At 47.6% G+C, this 19,803-nt stretch overlaps 1 protein-coding gene across 10 annotated transcripts in view; it reads right to left on the bottom strand.

Moving 5' to 3' along the window:
* Positions 1-19,799, bottom strand: part of Ttc13 (tetratricopeptide repeat domain 13) — a 48,755-nt gene extending 28,956 nt beyond the window's left edge. For all 10 annotated transcript variants that reach the window (XM_021170258.3, XM_021170259.3, XM_029480663.2 and 7 more), the window contains exons 1-4: positions 19,568-19,799; positions 12,595-12,689; positions 11,045-11,120; positions 8,229-8,299 (exon numbers count right to left, since the gene is read on the bottom strand). In XM_021170258.3, coding sequence (XP_021025917.1) covers positions 8,229-8,299; positions 11,045-11,120; positions 12,595-12,689; positions 19,568-19,793 — 468 coding nt within the window. In that variant the 5' untranslated portion in view covers positions 19,794-19,799. The remainder of the gene's footprint in view (positions 1-8,228; positions 8,300-11,044; positions 11,121-12,594; positions 12,690-19,567) is intronic.
* Between the last annotated feature and the right edge of the window lie 4 nt (positions 19,800-19,803).

The raw sequence follows: 19,803 nt of genomic DNA, 5'->3' as shown, positions 1-19,803 counted from the left end.
TTGGTATGGCTCAAATGTACCAAACAAACAGCTCTTCTGCAATGAACAGTTTACTGTAGGTGACCATAAACAGAGTCAGAAACAGGCGGAAAACAGTTACTCTATGGATGTGACCAACTTCACCTGATGCTGAAGTTGGTCACCTGGTTCTCAGTGACACACACACACATTACACCACACACACACAAAATGACCACCATGCCTCCTCTTGAAGAATCCGTCTGGCTCGCCTTTATGCTCTATTCACCGGGTTTCTACAGCTGCCTCCCTGTCTTCTACATTCTTCTCTGTGCCTAGATGTCTGGGTGTCCCACTCACCTGTGCTGTCGCCCAGCCCCACAATATTGTACCTCACACTGCCACCAGGATGCATAAGAGCCCACCACAGTATGTGACACATGTATGCGCATGCAGGCATACGTGTGCACATCACACATGGGGACCAGGGAAGAATCAGTGGGTCAGGCACCCGTGCTGTCTGCACGTGCTCAGTCACTGAGAGCTGCAGCAGCGAGGCCACGCTGTGGAGCCCCACAGAAACTGAGGCCTCTCTCTGACCTCATTGCTCACCCTGCCCCTTCTCCCTTCCACACTTCCACTCCATGCTCAGAAAACCAGAACTACTTCCCGGCCATTTCCCAGGAACTAGTCTGGCCAAGAGTGACACTGTATGCTCCTAGTCCCCGTCCCCAAAGAGGTCTTTCATGCCAGGACCTTTCCTGCCTCTCTCCAGAACCTTGTAGCGAGGCATGGTCTCTCTTCCTCCACTACAGTGTGCTGTGTGGGCAGCAGCCACTCCGCCAACTTGGGGCCTGTTCTTGGGGAGTCAGGTTTCACGCTAGTGGACCATGCATAGCTGCAGCACTCCTGCTGTGCGTTAGGAAGAGCAAGCAAAGCCAACACGGAAGGAGAAGGATTCTTGCCAAAGGATCACACACACAGAGGAGCAAAGTGAGTGAGCAGAGTGCAGGCAGATCCCCAACGGAGGAGAGAGTTCCTGTCCAGCGGAGGCCAGTGCAGGAGGTGGGGGGTGGGAAAGGGCCCAGATCAGCACCCAGGCAGAGGGCAGGCAGGCTGAGAGGCAGACACCTCCGTGCATGCAGGGCTTGGTGGTGGAGGAACAGGTAAGGAAGGGACCACATTGTTCCAGGGTGCAACTGGAATTAATAGCAAAATTAGCCAAACAACCCCACACGTCCCTGGCAAAGGAGAATCCTTGCGTGTGGCTAGAACAGAGCACACAGGCAGAGGGATCCGGACCTCGGGAGCAGAGCTGGTGATGGTGTGGGTAGGGAGTGGGTGTGTGGAGTGTGAACTCGTGAACTAACTGGAAGGGCACGTGGAACTGGGAGACTGGAGGGGGTCCATGTGACAAAGGTGGGATTCAGAAGAAAAATGTAGCTTCTGAGTAAGGAAGCCTTTCAGATGGAAGTCAGGCATGGCGAGGCACTTGGAGGTGCAGGGAGATGGATCAAGGTCAACCTTGGTTACATTACAAGTTCAAAGACAGCCTGGAATACTTGGAACCCTGTTGCAAAATGCAAAACTAACAAACCACCTAGAAAAGGAAATAAGTAAAGCCAGCATGATGGCTTCTGTCTGTATCCCCAGCACGTGGGAAGCTGGGGCAGGAGGATTTCTTCATGGGGGGGGGGGGGGGAACTAAAGAAAACAAATAAAAGAGAAAGGGGAAGAAAATGGAACAGCAAGTTTGGCGGGTCTGAGAGCATAGTGAGGGCCAGTGGCCATCCCTGGCACTTCCCTCCCCTTCAGTACACCAGACAGCCTGAAACCACAGGAAGACAACACTTGAGTGTTCCTATAGTGATAGTGTTACATAACCTATATATGTTAATTTGTAAGTCTAGCACATTTTAGCTGGGCATGGTGCTCTAGCCTGCAATCCTGGCACCAAGGTGGCTGAGGCAAGAGGCTTCCATGGCCAACCTGGACTACACAGTGAGAATTGGCCTCAAAAATCAAGCAAGCAAACAGGCAGAGGGATGGAGGGGATCTGGCTTCAGTATCCCATCATATTTTACACTTGAATATCTGTCACTCAGGGGGACCTAGTGTCTTCAGAGCATGTCTTCTCACACATGCCCAGACCCTAGTGCACATCAAGTCTTACTACAGGTCAGGTTTATTTATCAATAAACACAGGACAGCTAGAGAAAGCTCAGAGTGGGTTAGCGACATCAGGCTGAGCTAGCGAGAGTGGAGTGTGGGTGAAAGGAAATGGGGCCAGCTGAGGGTAAACTAAAGCAGACAGAGCTCTGACTGTGGATGCCTCTCAGGAAATGGTTCCTGGGAGCTTCCAGCTACCACGGCACAAACACTTTTTAGTCATAAAATACTTTAAACCTTAAAAAAAAAAAAAAAAAAAAAAAAAAAAAAGCTGCTTAAAAGCTTGTGAATGTTGAATGGTGAATTTAAGTGCTAATTAAAATAAGAAAAAAAGCAAAGGAGAAGGAGAAGAAATTGAATACAGGCACACATTCAGCCCCCATTCAGTCCCCACTCCCTGGCTTAATTCCTTCACACTACAGCCATCCCTGTGAGCATCCATGCAGCACTTAGGGCTCCTCTGGTCCACTGAGCCTTTTAGAAAATACTTTGTAGCAACACGGAAGGACAGATGATAATTGATACTTTGTAGCAACACAGAAGGACAGATGATAATTGTACTGTTGGATTTGGAGTCTAGTGTTGCAACTCCTAATTTTAAGTACAGATTTTATTAATTCTAAAAATAGGTATAACTTTATATACTCATATTGTCTATCTTTAACTTTAACTGTTAATAAGACAAGGCTTTATTTAGGTAATGTAGTAGTAACTTTTCTTAAAAACATCCAATAATTAAGTTAAATTAAAAATACAAAAACAACAACAAAAACACATTATCTCTAAAAATGAGTTGAGATTAGAGCCTCAAGGTTTGAAACTACTGAGCAAATATGACCAGCTTCGTCCTGCTTTTCAACAGGCTCGTCAGCATTTTAAGTGAGCTCAGTGACAACTAAGCACAGCCCTGACGTCCCTTAGTTTTTGCAGCTGCAGCATCTTGGGGTCTGGCCACTGCAACAGGGAACAGCTGCTCAGACAAGGAAGTCCACATGTTACTCTCATGCTATAGTGACAGAAGGAGTGACTTTCAATTTTACCCATGAGGGGCTAGAGACCCTGCCCAGAGTTAAGGGCTCTCTCTGGTTGTTCTTACAGAACCACCTAGATGGTAGTTCCCAGCACCTATATGAGGTGGGTTACAACCATCTACGGCCCTCTTCTGGCCTCCTTGGGCACTAGGCACCCACTGCACTTGGGTGCAGGCACGTACAAGGAAGTCCTCACATAAACACATATAATGAAATAATCTTCTTAAAAGCAGAGGTGAATCTTTTTTCAACCAGGAGGCTGACTTCTAGACCCGAAACTCACCATGTTCAGAATGCACAGAGACTCGCTTCGGCACGTGAGAGATGCAGCGTGGGTTAACTGTTTATAAAAATGTTACAGACACCACAGGGTGTCTTCACCTCTGTGGATGGAAGGTAAGAAGCGAAGCTGAGCTAAGTATTCAGGTCAGATCCACACAGAGGTCAAATGACCACACAAAACCGTCCAGGTACCCACTCTGCTGGCCCTCCCAGAGCCAAAGGGGCACAGGGAGTGGGCAAAGGCTCGGCATTCAAGACCGCCACTGTAGTGCACAGCCGCACATGGAAGGCATTCCAGAACACTGGTGTTCGGTCAGCCTAGCTCAAAGTAAAGTCAGCATTTCAGTCCACGGTCGGGGTCCACATAGAATTCCAGTGCTATGTGAGCCAGAAGTACTGACTGCCACAAGTTCAAGGCCAGTACAGGTTACCAAGTAAGACACTGACGCAAATGGATGAACAGATAGATAAATCAGCAATCTGCAGTGCAGACTGACATTTACAAAGCCTGCTTACTGAGACTGGTTGGACATGGTGGCCCACACCTGTAATCCTAGTACCCGGGAAGCTGGGACAGGATCAAGAGCCTGAGGCTACTCGAGGCCACATAGTAAGACGTCTTTTTTTTTTTTTTTTTTCTTTTTTGAGACAGGGTTTCTCTGTGTAGTCCTGGCTGTCCTGGAACTCACTCCATAGACCAGGCTGGCCTCGAACTCAGAAATGCGCCTACCTCTGCCTCCCAAGTGCTGGGATTAAAGGCGTGCGCCACCACGCCCGGCGTAAGACATCTTAAGAAAAACAAAAAAGATGAAAGAAAAGAAAAACAACAGGTAACTATGTCCAACTAGAGTCACAAGACACAAAGAGGACACTTTTACTTGACAGACAGCGGGATAAAGACACAAATGAGGATCATGGGAACGCCTCAGGTTCATACACTGTTGACACAGAGCAGATGAATGTGAAGATGGGGCTTTGTAACTGTGGAGATTGGAGTAGGGTGAGCCCCCTTAGACTCCGGTGTTTGAATGCTTTGCCCATGGGGAGTGGCACTGTTAGGGCTTTGTTTGAATAGGTGTGGCCTTGTTGAAGGAAGTGTGTCTCTGTGGGGTGGACTTTGAGGTCTGAGGTGCTCAAGCCAGGCCTACTGTAGCAGTCTCCTTCTGCTGCCTGCAGATCAAGATGTACAACTTAGCTACTCTCCTGCATCATCCCTGTCTGCACACCACCAGGCTTCTCACGACAGTAACGGACTAAGCTTCTGAACCAGTAAGTCGGTCTCAACGAAACGCTTCCCTTTATGAGAGCTGCCTTAGTCTTGGTGCCTCTTTACAGCAACAGAAACCACGAGACAACAACCAGGCTCTCTGGAACTCAATCTTCACACCATATAGCATCTATTCCATACAGCACCTTTACAACATCCAAACCCCTGTGGTGACCCTTGTCACTTCCCATAAGTGGAATCAGATGTTGCTGCTCTGGGCTGTAGTGCACAGTTGTCTAATAGGTCTGCTAAGAAAAGCCCAAGTCTCTGTGAGGATAACTATCACAGCGTGAGTTACTTAGAATGGCCACCAGCTTTAAAACAACTACTGCACATCTGATTCCACAGGAGGGCCCTATGAGTAGCAGCAGGCAGAGCTGGTCAGCACCACCATTAGCAGGACCTTAGAAACGCTTAGCCAGTTACAATTTAGAGAGGGCAAAGAGCCCAAGCAGCAACAGGAGTTCTTGAGAAGTTCAAGGTTCTGAAATTCTGGATAGGAAAAGGGATCATAGGATAAAAATCAGTTCCACTACACGGAGAAAGCTGACCACTGCATTTGCCAATATAAAGAAAGCAAGAGCAAACTGATTTAAAGAGCAAATACACTTGCAACACTCAGCCTGAAGAGACTGGCTGGTGCAAAAACCCACCCATGTAAAGAAAGTTCTGGTTAAGTGGGCTTGGCAGCATACTCTACACCTGCTGCTGCCTACTTGTCCCGAGTCACAGCTGACAGGGCATCAGAAGGAAGTGACAAGGAACTCTTAAACACAAGCCTAATATGGGAAAGCTTTGACAGAAAAGACTGAAGTTTTCATTACATCTTTTGGGTAGATGGTAGCATTTGTTACTGAATCTTTGAGTTTTCTACTTAGAATAACAACCACATGCTAAGAAGAAAAGGGACAGACTTTCACTCTGTCCCCACCTAAATGCGCACAGAGCCTGTATAACCAACCATATGCTAAGAAGAAAAGTGACAAAAAGTCACAAGCCTAACCTGGACACTTTCACTCTGTCCCCACCTAACTGTGCATAGATCCTGTATTTCTCACTGTGTGGAGAAGGCTGAGAGCATGAGGGGACTAGGGGTGGGCAGGGAGCAGCTCTCTCCTGCCCTAACTCAAAATGCATTATGGAGGACCTCCTGGTCCTCCCTTCCTTTTTTGAGCTGACTTGCAGTCTACACTGGCTGCATCTTAACCTAATGGGAACACTGTATTGCTACTACAGTGTAGCACACTAATGGAAACATTGTATCACTACTTCAGTGTCTCACTAGCTGTCTCAGACTAGTGGGAGGGAACATTGTATCACTACTCCAACGCCTGACTGGCTTTCTCAGCCTAATAGAAACATTGTATCATTATTTCAGTGTCTCACTGGCTAACCTCAGACCTATGCAAACAGTGTCCTTGAAGAGAGACATTCCAGATCGAACACCACAGTGTTCTACATCTCTGCAGACTGGCTCAAACACTAACACAAACTCTGTAGCACGTGCATTTAGATCATAAAACACAGACATAAAACATAATCAGTATCAGATTTAGGGATTAAATGAATTTAGAGTGCTAGAAATGACATTTTTATTTTAATGTTTTAGTACTATCATCAACTACAATAATAACTAAAAAGAAAAAGATGAACTAAATGATTATATATCTGCAGGCTGTTGGTACCTCAAAAGGCATGATTTTTGCTCACAGAAATGCCTTAAGTTGCTGGAGTGAAGCACATGCCTTTAATCCCAGTACTACCCAGTCAGCATAATTGCTGATGGGTTATCATTAGATAAGATGCTGTCCTGGTGGCCAGAGTTGGGGTCAAAAGTGAACTGGGCCACTAGAAAGGAAGAAGTCCCAAAGAACAGGCTCAAGAATCTCTCCCTCAGGCTGGAGATATGGCTCAGGTTAAGAGCACTGACTGCTCTTCCAGAGGTCCTGAGTTCAAATCCCAGCAACACCTCAGGTGCCGTCTACACAGGGGCTTGTGCTGTCAGTTTTACTCTCCATTTGTATATAGAACTGCAATTTGAAACCTATTTAAACATCTATCTTTGCATTTCAAATTCCACTGAAAAACAAAGCCTGTATCACCACCCACACACAGACTTAAGGACCTGAAAGTAATGAGCAAAACATATCTCATCAATTTTCTGAGAATACAGACTTATCAACATCATACAGCCACAAGGTTTTGTGTGTGTGTGTGTGTGTGTGTGTTTGTTTTTAACACAAGCAGAGCTCAAGTTTCAAAATTAATATTTTAAAATTTCATCTTCATGTCTAGGGGCCTGGAGAGATGGCTAGCAGTTAAGAGCATTGGCTGCTCTTCTGGAGGTCCTGAGTTCAATTCCCAGCATCCACATGGTGGCTCAATACTATCTAAGAAGAGCTCTGATGCCCTTCTGGAATGCAGGTGTACATACAGATAGAGCACTCATTAAAAAAACAAACAAAACCACGTTAAGTAAATAAAAATTTTAAAACATGAAGTATTTCTGTTAGAGTGTGAGCCACTTGTTGGCCTCTAAGCAGCAATGACATCTGAGTGCTGAGTACTCTATGCACTAAATATGAGATACAAGGTTCTTCATGGGATGTTCACCTAAACTGAAAGAGAACACATCTCTAGGGGTGGTTGCTGTGATTCACACATGCCAGGAAGCTGAAGAACTGGGGGAAGCACAAGCAGGTGTGGACATAGAAGCCTCTAACTGCAGAGTGCAGGCTTTCTCCTGCAGAGCACTGGTCAGACCCATCAACCTCTGACAAATTCCTACAGACAGCGCAAGGGGACAATGTTGCAAGAGGTCAGCACTGAGCAGGACTCTTCCCCAGCACACACAGGTGACTTATACAAGATTCTCTCCTGCCCTTTCTCTCTGTGTGCATGTGTGCAGGCTGTACATCTGTAACCAGGGCTGGCCTGGAACTCACAATACTCCTATCTCAGCCTCCCGAGTGCTGGGTTTACCACCACCAGGGGTATGCAACCACGTAGGCTCTTTTCTCTTAACTAGTCTTCAAATACCGTCTGCAATTAGGCAGTCTCACAATTCCCTGCTAAAGTGAGAGGCAGATCCAAAAGCAGGAATCAGGTTACCCTCAAGTCCTGTCCCAGAGGTTAGAATTTCACACCCTTAGTGTCCATCTCCCACAGAGGGCCTGTGTCTCAGAGAAAGTCTATGTCTCATGGAGGGTCCATGTCCCACAGAGGTTTTGTGGCAGAGGATGTGACCTGCAGCTAGCTACTTCAACCTTGCAGAGAAAGGCCACCTCTGCTACATGACGGTGCAGACGGTGTGGGCAGTGACTCAAGCAGCAGTCATTCCCTTTATCCCCCCCGTGGAGTGGAGTGATCCTTCGAGGTCTGGCACTAAGGAGCAATGGGTCAGTGCTCCCTTCTTCCACTCCTGCAGCCCTACACCATGCTTCACTGCGGCCCTGCAGACGTGTGGGCTCACCTTGCATCACAGCAAGCACTCACAATCACACGGCCAAGGAGAACATTACCTGGAGCATTGTGGAAAAGTGTCTTATGGCTTCATCGTAGAGACCGCTGCCGACCAGGACGTAAGCAATCGCTGTGAGACAAACAGAAAAATATCGGAGAAAGGAAGGCAAGCAGGAGGGCTGTATAGTCGGTGAGTCGGCTTCTGCCTTGTCTGAGGATGCAGCTCTGAGAAAGGGGTGCCATTAAAGAACTTAGAAGCAAACACACAAGATGGCATGGGTGCCCCCCCCACACACACACACATCTGCTTTCCAGCGCTGGCTAAGTGGCCTGCAGACTGCATGGAGACTAGAATGCCAGCACAAGGGCATACCTCCTAGCTCTTCTCAGGCACCGGAAGAGCCCCAGACCCTTAGGAATGGAAGGCTCCTATTCTCTGAGAGGCTGCTAGGAGGATGGTCCAATTATCCAATTATGCCCTCCACTCGCAGACAAGGAGATGAAGCACCCGTGGTGGCTGAGGGCTGCCTGACAAGGGTGCCACTGAGTGTGGCCCTGAAAGTAGACCCAGGCTCCAGAACCACGCTTCCCAGATGCCACACAGGACACAAGGCCAGCTTTCTGAACCTAAGATGACAAACACTGCTTGATGGCTAAAACAGGCTCAGTTCTGCCTGGCTGTATGGAGATGGGGACCCCAGAAACCTCTTCAAACTCTCTGGCTCTTGCTTAATTAGCCAGGGGTAAGTTTTCTTAAGGATCCCTCTCAGATATGTTTTTAGGATTCCCTATTTTCCCATAACTGGTACTATCTACTAATCAAAAAAGTGAGTTTTAAAACAGAACAGAGGGCTGAGATGCAGCTCAGAGGTTAAGAGCACTGACTGCTCTTGCGTAGAACATAGATGTAGGCCTCAGCACCCACATGATGGCTCACAGCTGTCTGTAACTCTAGTTCCAGGGGATCTAACGCCCTCTTCTGACCTCCAAGGTCACATACACAGTGCACATACATACATGCAGGCAAAACACTCATTCTCATAAAATAAATATATATATATTATATATTCTTTAATTCTTTAAAAAATAAAATGGAAAAAATTTTATTTATTTCAGGGAAAACTTTGGTTTGGAACATAGATCTGTCTGGGCCCTGGCTACCAAATGTCCCTCAAAAGAGAACAAATAGGGCCCCAATTTTGCCATACCTACCCACAACTTCAAAGAATACTAATCTATATCTCACTCAAACATAAATAGTTAGTGGGGTATAAATTTTACTGTGGAAACTCGGGGATATATATTTAAAAAACAAAACAACAAAACAAAGCCAAAAAAAAACCCTGGAATAGCTACAATTCCAGCAGAGATCTCCACAGACAGCAACTTGTCTCTGAGCACTGCCTCTGCCCGTCACACAGAAGAACCGACTCAGCTTAGCTCAGCTTCCTGGGTTGTTCCTAAGCATGCACAAGGCAGGCTCATACCAAGGTGTGTGTGTGGTTTTTGGTTTTGTTTTGTTTTTGTTTTTATTCTGACTGCATGTATATCTGCAACACACACATGCCTCGTGCTTGTGGAGGCCAGAAGGTGGTGTCAGATCCCCTGGAACTGGAGTTACAGACAGCTATGGGGTGCTGGCGATAGAACCTACGTCCTCTAGAAGAGCAGTCGGTTCTCCGAGCCATCTCTCCAGCCCCCATACCAGAGCTTGAGTCCCATTTACTAAATGGACATTCAGCTGAAAGAAGCCAACCACTCCACAAAGATCAGCCTGACTGACGCCTTAAAGGACAGTTAGTTCTCAAAGCTACCCCAAAGAAAAGCACGAGGAGGGGGTGGCACTTTGAAAAGGTGGCAGTGTTCCGCAGTGACAAAGCTAAGGAAAGTTCTCAGCACAGGAGGACTGAGCTACCATGGCAAGGGAACAGACGGCCACAATAAGGATGAAATGACAATCAGATGGGAGATCCCTTTGGGTGCTTCCTGCAGCCACATTCAGGAGCTTGGGTCCGCCTGCTCTGCATGGCCCTGGCTTGCTGTGGGTCCACTCTTCACGTGTGAGCTCACTAGGCAATGGGGAGTAAGTATCTCAACACACGTTAAATGCTGGGAACCCCACCTGCTTTAAAGCATGCCAGGAATGGACAGACCAGGACGCTCCTCTGTAGACCCGATGAACGTGATGAACGCGACTGTTTCTACCCATGACGCTGTTCTGGGTCTTCTCTGTAGACCCAATGAATGTGATGAATGTGATTGATGAAGGTGACCGTTCCCACCCACGACACTGCTCTGGGTCGCCTTCCTTTCACCTCCTTGCTGTTCATGATGACAGCGCACGGCTCTTCTAGCACAGCGCGGCTGGTCTTACTTTTCATTTCCATAGAAACCCAGGGCTGGACTAGTCCTTATGGACCACTGTACAAAAGTCTTCTCTTCCTTCCTGTCTGCCTTCCTTCCTTTCCTCTGCTTGTGCCAGGGCCTCCTGTGTCCCAGGCTGTCTCCTATTTAGCCAAGGATGACCACGAACTTTTGATCCTCCTCTTTCCACTTCCCAAACGCTGGGATTATACCACATCTAAGTTTACATGTGCTGGGTGGTGGTGGGGGTGAACCCAGGGCCTCCTACATATAAGGCAAGCATTCCACCACCTGACACACATGTCCAGGCCCCACCCAAATCTTTTGTCATGATGTACTCCACACAAATCTCAGGAAGGCCTGGTAAGCCTGACTGGCAGTGCTAGTCTCCTAGTTCTCCCTCCCATCTGGTTTCCTATTCTGTATCTGATCACGGCTCTGGGCAGGTGTTGTAGGGTGCTCCCATGGCTCTGGGCAGGTGTCATGGGGTGCTCCCAGACTAGAGTCTCACCTAATTCTTCATTGGTGCTGTCGTTGTCAGTAGCAAACGGGAATCTCTTCTGCTCTGCAATAGACTTGGCCTGGCTCTGAAAACAGACAGACATCATTAGCATCTAACAAACGATGCAAGCCCCCACATGAGAAGCCTGTGTGTGACGATGCTGGAGCTGTGTTTGAGCTCTATGGAAGCAGAATGTATGTGCCACTGTCTGCTGACTTAGCTTCACGAACGTGGTTTGTGGGTGAATACTCAGTTAGGTCCCCTATCACCAGCACGTCCGTTTCCAAGAGCATCTTCTCTCTTCTGTGGGGATTAGTCCTTCTGGCTACTCTGGGGCCCCTGAGTTTGTGCATGCTCTTTTGTGCCCTTGATTATGTTGAGAAGATCAGTCCTTCCGCATGGCTTGAACACAGAATACCAGGTAAAGCGTACATTCCAGACTCCACAGCTACAAGATGAACATAAAAGAATCTGGCCAAGAAACAAGGCAAGTTACTAAAGGTTCCCCCAGTAATGCACACAGCCATGTGGTGCGAGGTATAAGCCTGGCCCTAGGCAGACATGGAGACCATGTGTGACAGGGCACAGGAAGTAAGCTGCCTCAGAAGCAAGGACTTTCTTAAAGGCGGCCTCTTGTAATATAGTGCTTGATGACCCAGAACTCTATGGAGCCCAGGTTGGCCTTGAACTCAAGGCCATCCTACCACCCTCATGGTCCAACTCTTACGTGTTATCTTCAGCCACCATACAGACAGTTCTAATGGGTTCTCGAGATAAATCACATTTTGGCATACAAATAGCTGCCATGTTTCTAGAGGCTCTGCCAGCCAACCCCAAATGATGATACAGGTGGCCCACAGCATTAAAACCATGGGGCCTGACAAGATGGCTCAGTGGGTAAAGGTGCCAATGTTGACTTCCTGAGTTCAAGCCACAGAGCACACAAGAGAACCGATTCCCCTACATTGTCCTCTGACTCACACACATGCACCCTGGCATATGTGTACACATACAAGTAAGTAATTAAATAAATGTAAAAAATGTTATTAAAACAATCAATTCCAAGCTGGAGTTGCCACAGACACATTTCAAACTCCTAGGCACATATGTAGGAAAATCTACATCAGAAAGGACTAAAGATCTGATACCCAGACAAATCTAGAAGATGGGATCTAGAGTCAGCTCCAAATCTAAGCTTGTCTTTTCTTACAGCACAGACCCTGGTGGAACACATAACTAAGTAGCTGAGTGATTCCCTGAGACCAATGAACCATACTGCTGACCACAGTGAACAGACCACTGTGTTCAATAGGGCTTCAGGACCTTCTTGTCCTAGATCTCAGTGCTCTGCTTGCCTCTAGAGCCAAGAGCAAGCTAGCGCAGATCCAAGCACACAGAGGACGAGGGTGCTGCCCCCTGAGGTGGCAATCCCAGCATCCTGGCAATGCTTCACGGTTGGGCTCTTAGGCAAACCTGGGTCACAGAGGAATTCGCAGTGGTAAGGCCACGGGTGGGGACCTGGCCAGTGCTCAGCACGTGCAGAGTGGAGGGACACATACCAGAATCTTTTCAGTGTTGAGAGAGAGCAGCGAGTCACAGGGCGCCGAGCCTCTCAGTTCGCAGTCAGACTCGTGGAAGTTCAAAAATGACGACTCTGCAAAGCAAACATTCTGCGTCACTCACTCACCTCAGAGAATTTAAGGGCCATTAAGCCGAAATCCTAAGATGCTCACAGAACCAAACCAAAGGTAAGTTAAATTTCAGAGGCCTTTACAACTCCAGCTGGGTGGTGCTTGCTCTACAGGATGCAAGTGCCCTGCTACCTGTCACAAACAACGGCAGAGCTTCTTGACTGGAGACTAGGGTCGGGAGGAGTCATGACTATTCTGAAAGAGTGGGCAGAGCTGACAGCATCTACAATCCAGATGCCAGTGGCTATGGAGCAGCTAAGCTAAATACCTCTTAGTATGGCAAAATCTACCTTAGGCTTAGCACATACCTGCTCACATGTACACATACCCCCACTCACATACACATGCAAAGCCTCGCCAGATCTAACACCACAATCCATGTACTAAGGGTCCAGAGTCCAAAATATATAAATAAATGGGTCCTGCAACTCAAAGGGAAAAAAGACGGATTACAAAGGAGCAAAGGGCCTTGGTGGGTAACTTCCTAAAGATATACAAAAGCTACTGAACACAAGAAAGGGCTACCATTGTTATTAGAGGAACCCACAGGACAGCTGTGAGAAATTGGAAACTTTGGACATTGGTGGAAGGACTGTACAGTGATTCAGCCACTGCAGAAAATGTGTTGGCAATTCCTCAGGCCATACATAGAACCACCAATATGACCCAGCAACTCCATCTGTGAATATATCATGAACTGAATATGGGAACTCAAACAAATGCTGTACACGGTTCGCCGGAGAGGTATTCATAATACCCAAAAGGCGGATAACTGCCCAAGTATTCACGGCAGATAAGCTGAGAGAGATAGGCATGATGGATTGATTATCCCTCCACAGAAATGAAGTGCTCGAACACACAACATGGAAAAGGTCTCATGCGTGAGGCTCAGCCACAGAATCAGGATGGGAAAGGTCACAGAGTACACAACTCCCAGAGGGCCACATGGGTAACTATGGAGACAGAAGGACAAGTGGCTTCTCCAGAGTTGAGGGACTGAGTAGACTGGAAATGCCCCGCATCAGTGGTTCTTAACCTTAAGTCAAAACCCCTTTGGAGGTCAGATACCCTTTCATAGGGGTTGCCTAAGACCACCGGGAAACACAGAAATTTACACTACGATTTGTAACAAAAATTGTAGTTATGAAGTATCAACAAGATAATTCTATGGCTGGGAGTCACCACAACATGGAGAACTGCATTATAGGGTCATGGCATTAGGAAGGTTGAGGACCACTGGCATATGGGGTAAGGACCATCCCAGAGAGAGACAGAGATGTTCGAAGGAGCTGAAGAGCACAGAAAATGTACAACAGCCAGGGTTTCTCCAAAACAGTTGCTTCCATGTTGTTGTGAGATCCTCACCCCCAGCAGCTGTCTTAAAAGTGCCACAGTGATTAAAGGGCACCCCGCCTTGTCCTGGGAACCACGAGGCAAAGTACCGAGTGCTGAGCAGTTATCTAGGTCCCCGAGGGCCACACCCAGAGGGACAAAGGCAAGGATACCACCAGACCTTGAGGACATTAGATCGCAGTCTGCACTGGATCATAACTGACAGCTCGCTAGGGCTAAGGGCACCTGTCACCAAGCCCAGTGACCTGAATTCAGTCCCCGAAACCCACGTGGTGGAGGGAGAACTCATTCCTGCCAAGCTAGCCTTTGACCTCCATACTTGTGCTGTGACACAGGCACACGTGTGTGCGTGTGCACAAGTGCATGAGTGCGCACAGAGTAACAGACAACAAACAGATAAATAAATGTAAAAAATACTTTTTAAAGGAGGCTTGGAAGGCCAGGCAGGGGGAAGCATGCCGTTAATCCCAGCACTTAAAAGACAGAGTGGGAAACTCTCTGTGAGTTCCAGATTAAGACTCAGCTTGGCAGTGAGCTGTGAGCCAAGGCTGAGTGCCCCATCCCCCACCACACTGCCTCTGCAGATTCTAACTGCAATAATGCACTTCTCCCAGTTTTAAATGGCCTCCGCCGTGGACATGGCTCACTGCGGATACGGCACCGTGGACACTGTCCCATCCCTTCTTCTGCACTGAGACAGTATTTTACTAAGCTGTGATCTTACTAAAATCAAGAACCAACACAGGTAAGAGGAAAAGACTTGAATTTACCTTAGACAACTACCCGCTTGCGGGCACAGTCTGCATCTCGCTCGCAAGGGCACACACCTGTTCCAGTGATTTGCAGATTTCACCAAACTCCTTTCTCTAAAGCCAAATAGCTGTTCCTCCCCGCCTCTCCTGGGTAGGCTCCCGGCTGAACTTACGGTGTTTTCAGAGGAGGAGGGTTATGTCCCGTTGTGCTAGTCCCCTGACTGCTGTGGAGGCAATGCCGGCTGGCTGGCTCAGAGCTCGAGCACCTCAGTGGCTGCTGATGCTGGGCGTGGCCTGTAGTGCCTTTACTTCTGTGCCCTATTCTTTATGGTGGGGAGAACCACAACCAAGAACAGCTAGGGACATCTCGGCTTGCAGAAAATAATGGTCCCCTGGCACGTGTTGAGTGTTATTTAAAAAAAACAAAAACAAAAACAAAACATTTACTGCTATGTGTATGTGGGTTATGTAAAATATATATGTATATATGTATATGTATGTATGTATGTATGTGTATATATATATATATTGCTGCAAGTGTAAGAACATGCCACAGTGTGCAAGTGGACGTCTCAGAACAACTTGTGGGAACCCGTTCTCTTCACCACATGGGTCCCAGGTTTTTAACGCAGGTCATCAGGCTGTGGAAACTACCTTTACCCACTGAGCCATCTCATTGGCCTGGGATGTATATCGCTTATCTGAAGGGTCTGGACTAGAAGTCTTTTGGATTGAGGTTTGTTTGTTTAATTGATTTTAAAAGATTTATGTGTACAAGTGTTTGGCTTGAATTTGCTTCTGTGCACCACTTGTGTGTCTAGTACCCTCAGAAGACTGAGGGCATCTTTACCCACTAGGCCATGTCACTGGCTCAATCCTGGGATTATTTATCCTAACACATTTAACATGTTTAAGGCTCTAAGTCATTATTCAGACAGAGTGCAACATTCAACTTAGATTGTACAAAAGTTACCAAATGGACGGAGGTACCTCACTGAAAACTACCATGAAGACATCACGTACAGGACTGTCACCTAGAAGCAAACGAGTCTTGTCACTTCACATAAGGGCTGAAACGTGGCTCTCTGGGTAAAGTCCTTGCACAGCCAGCGAGGAGCTCCAGCGGTGTGGTGGCACACACCCGTGATCTCAGCATTTCGGGAAGCAGAGGCAGAAGGATCAGAAGCTCAAAGGCATAGAGAGCTAGAGACCAGTCTGGGATAGGCGACAGAACACCGCAAAAGGAAAAGAAGCCTCACCTTAGGTCATCGATCCTCTTACTGCAGAGGAGGAGAACCCAAAGGCGTGTTGGAAGTTACCAGAAATGCGTGTGGTTGATTACTAAGATGTAGCTTCAGACATCTGCAAAGAAACAGGCGGCGTTCTGCTTGAATGACACACCATGTAGGCGTTCTGCTTGAATGACACACCATGTAGGCGTTCTGCTTGACACACCATGTAGTTTTGTAGAAAGAGCAGAAAACCTGAATTCTTTAGTCGGAGGACAAGTTCCAAATGATACAGTCCATACTTTGCTAGATACATAAAAGGGAAGGGTCAGAGATGTATCTGGGATCTATTCAAAGTTACTCTCTCCAGAGCTCCTCTGTCAGCACAGCCAGTCTTCGCTCACTGCCTTGCACAACATTGGCAACATGGGACTCCACCCCCCACCCCACCCCCCACACACACACTGCCCAGCGTCACTCCTCTAGTCAGGTGTCCTGGGTCTGCTTGCCCTACACCAAACTCAGCTCCCTGCAAGGGACTCAGTCAGGTCATTAAGGTGCAGCACACTCATCCACGCCTGGTACACACACAGCTTTCCTATGGCTACACAGTCCAAACCACTAGGATCAGTGACACATTTTAATACACATGTAAACTCTGAAATCCTAAGTGTTATTTAAAAAGACAAGTTTTGGGGCTGGTGGCTTAGTGGTTAAGAGCACCGGCTGCTCTTCCAGAGGTCCTGAGTTTAATCCCCAGCAATCACATGGTGGTTCAGTACTATCTATAAAAGGGAATCTGATGACCTCTTTTGGCATACAGGTGTACTTGCAGAGCACTTGTTAAAAAAAAATAAAATTAATTAAAAATAAATAAATAAGCAAAACTACTTACTTCAAGCCTGTGGTAGTGGGACACACCTTTAGTTCCAGCACTCAGGAGGCAGAGGCATTCGAGGCCAGCCTGGTCTACAAAGTGAGTTCCAGGACAGCCAGGGCTCTACAGAGAAGCCCTGTCTCAAAAAACCAAAAACCAAAACCAAAACCAAAAAAAAAAAAAAAAAACAAATATAACTTTCAGTAAGTTTAAGATGTAGGACTTATTATATTAAGGCTTACTGAAATTATGCTGATATGCAAAAAAACTACTGAGAATATAACCCAAAATCAAATCAATCCCAAATCTGGATTCTTTCGAGGGAAAGCTTGCTTAGCTTTTGACTTCAGTTTCCTCCTGGGAAAATGGCAATGAACACTAACTAGTTCAGAGTTGACAAAAGGCACAGAGCGTTTCATATTGTGTAATGGGACTGGGGAAGAGAATTGTGAAAAGACTCCACTCGGTATTTCCTCCCACACTTACAAATTAAAAATAGGGCCACAGGAATAAGAAAAAAAAAAAAAAACCAAATTTTTATTTTGAAAATAAGTTTCTCAGGTTTTGAGGCACATGCCTTTATTCTCAGCACTCAAGAGACTGAGGCAGGAGGACTGTCACCAACTCAAGGGCACCCTGAACTACATAGTGAGTTCCAGCTTAGGCTAACTTAAATTAGTGTAAGCCAGTCTCAAACAAAATAAAGCAAAAGAAACAAAGAAGAGAAAAGAAAAAAAAAGAAAAGAAAAAAGGAAAGCAAGAACAAATAATATAGCAGGGAGTTTCTTCTCCTTAAAGAGTAGGATTATGGGCTGGTGAGATGGCTCAGTGGGTAAGAGCACCCGACTGCTCTTCCGAATGGTCCAGAGTTCAAATCCCAGCAACCACATGGTGGCTCACAACCATCCGTAATGATATCTGATGCCCTCTTCTGGAGTGTCTGAAGACAGCTACAGTGTACTTACATATAATAAAATAAATCTTTAAAAAAAAAAAAAAAAAAAAAAGAATAGGATTATTCTCTCAGGTCTGAAGCAGGCCCAGGCGTTCAGACCCAAGTTTGGTTCCTAGCACTCACAATCACCTGTAACTCCAGCTTCAGGTGATCAGATGCCCTCTTTGGCCTCTACGGCCACCCGCACGCACCTACCGCCCTCCACAAAGACGAAACTATAAGTAAATCATATTTTAAGAAAAAAAAAAAAAAAAACTTCTCATGGGAAAATAGGATCGAAAACATTATAAATTACTTTCAGTAAGAAACATAAAACTATACTAGAAGACAAAATATCACTATGGACCGGGAGGCATGTAAGCCTAGGTCAGAGACACATAGCATCCTTGCAGGTTGGCCAGGTTCACGCTGTTCCCTGGGACCAGCAGGGCCAGCCATTGCTGACAGACACCTCCAGCCTGATCCGCTTGCTCTCACTGGAACCATTTTCTCCTCCACCATAGGGGGTGCTGCAGCGTGAGACTGAGCCTGAGCAAGTTTGCTGCACACTGAGACCCAAGCGGACATCCACTCCTCAGCAACTGGCACCTGAGAACAACGCTGCAGCTCTTTGCCCCAAGTCTAGAGTCTGGCTTGATGTGGGCAGGCAAGAAAGTGACCATGGTATTCCAAAGGTGCCCTCGTGGTGAGGTCAGACCTGTCTGATTTGGGAGACCTGATAGGTTCTGGATATCTAGAGCAGACCACTGTGTTGGTGGTATGAGGGCTGTAAATACTGATGAGAATAGCCCCTCAGTTACGACACTCTTACTTGCCTGTCCTGAGTGTGTCCCCACAATCTAGGACAGGTGCCTGAGGTAAGCGTCACAGAGTCCAACTTCCATGTAATCGTCCAGGATTGGGACAAACAGAAGAGAGAGAGAGGCATTTCCTACTAAGAGCCCTTGGCGGTTAAGACAAAATCTGTCTGTAAAGTTGAGCATGGAAGCTCACACTTGTAAGCCCAACTTGGAGGGTTTGTAGAAAGCCATTCCAAGAAGTCAGATGGTGCTCAAAGGAAGTCAGATTGCACTAATCTTGAGACTGCATCTCAGCTAAGAAACTAGGTAGTGTCTGGGCAGGCATACAGTGCTGAACATTGGTGGGATGTCTTAAAAGGCATCATCAGCCAGCTGCTACTAGGTATGGAAGACCCAGACCTTCCCCACGGCAAGTCGGAGGGTCACCCACTGAGGGGAAGGGAGAGTGGAGAGGGTACCGATGGGTAAAAACGCCCACTGTACAACTCAAAACAGAAAGAGCATGTGCTTTTTGCCCAGAGTCTGACCAATGAATGAGCCTGAGCAGCTGGAATGCACGCAGGAATCAGGCCTGAAGCTCTCTCTCTACCGTTGGGGGTACATCTGAGGAGCACGGGTCAGTGCTCATGTCACCCCGCAAATCCAACCTGCTTGCACCTCTCAGGATTGGATTCCTGGGGTGGGGATCGAGCAAATCACCTACCGGAGCAAGCAGAAAGAAGTCTGACTTCCTGGCCCATGCACGCCAGCAGCCACCCTCCAGGCAGGTCCTTATCCCCGCCGCCCGCCTGAGCCCATCCCCGGTGTCCCCACTTCCCAGATGCTTCCACGCTGGGCAGGGGCGGCCCAGGGAGAAGGCGGCTCGGCCCACTCACCGCACTCCGGGTACTGGTCCGCCCAGTCCCCCGACTGCGGACAGCCGCCGCCCGCCGGGGCCTCCTGCTGCTGCCGGTGCTGAAGCTCCTGCTTCAGCAAGGACAGCGGAGAGTAGTGCTCGGTGGCCCGCGCGCAGGCCAGCGCCCCCAGCAGCAGGAGCAGCGGCCGCACCACCGCAGCACCCAAGCTGCCCCAGCAGCCGCAGCCGCAGCCGGCAGGTGCCATCTTCCCGCAC

The sequence above is a fragment of the Mus caroli genome, unplaced genomic scaffold, assembly GCF_978045245.1.
Source record: "Mus caroli unplaced genomic scaffold, Mus_caroli_1 scaffold_10, whole genome shotgun sequence".
NCBI lineage: Eukaryota > Metazoa > Chordata > Mammalia > Rodentia > Muridae > Mus > Mus caroli.
The sequence above is the reverse complement of the archived record's forward strand: the minus strand, read 5'-3'. Positions and strand labels throughout refer to the sequence as shown.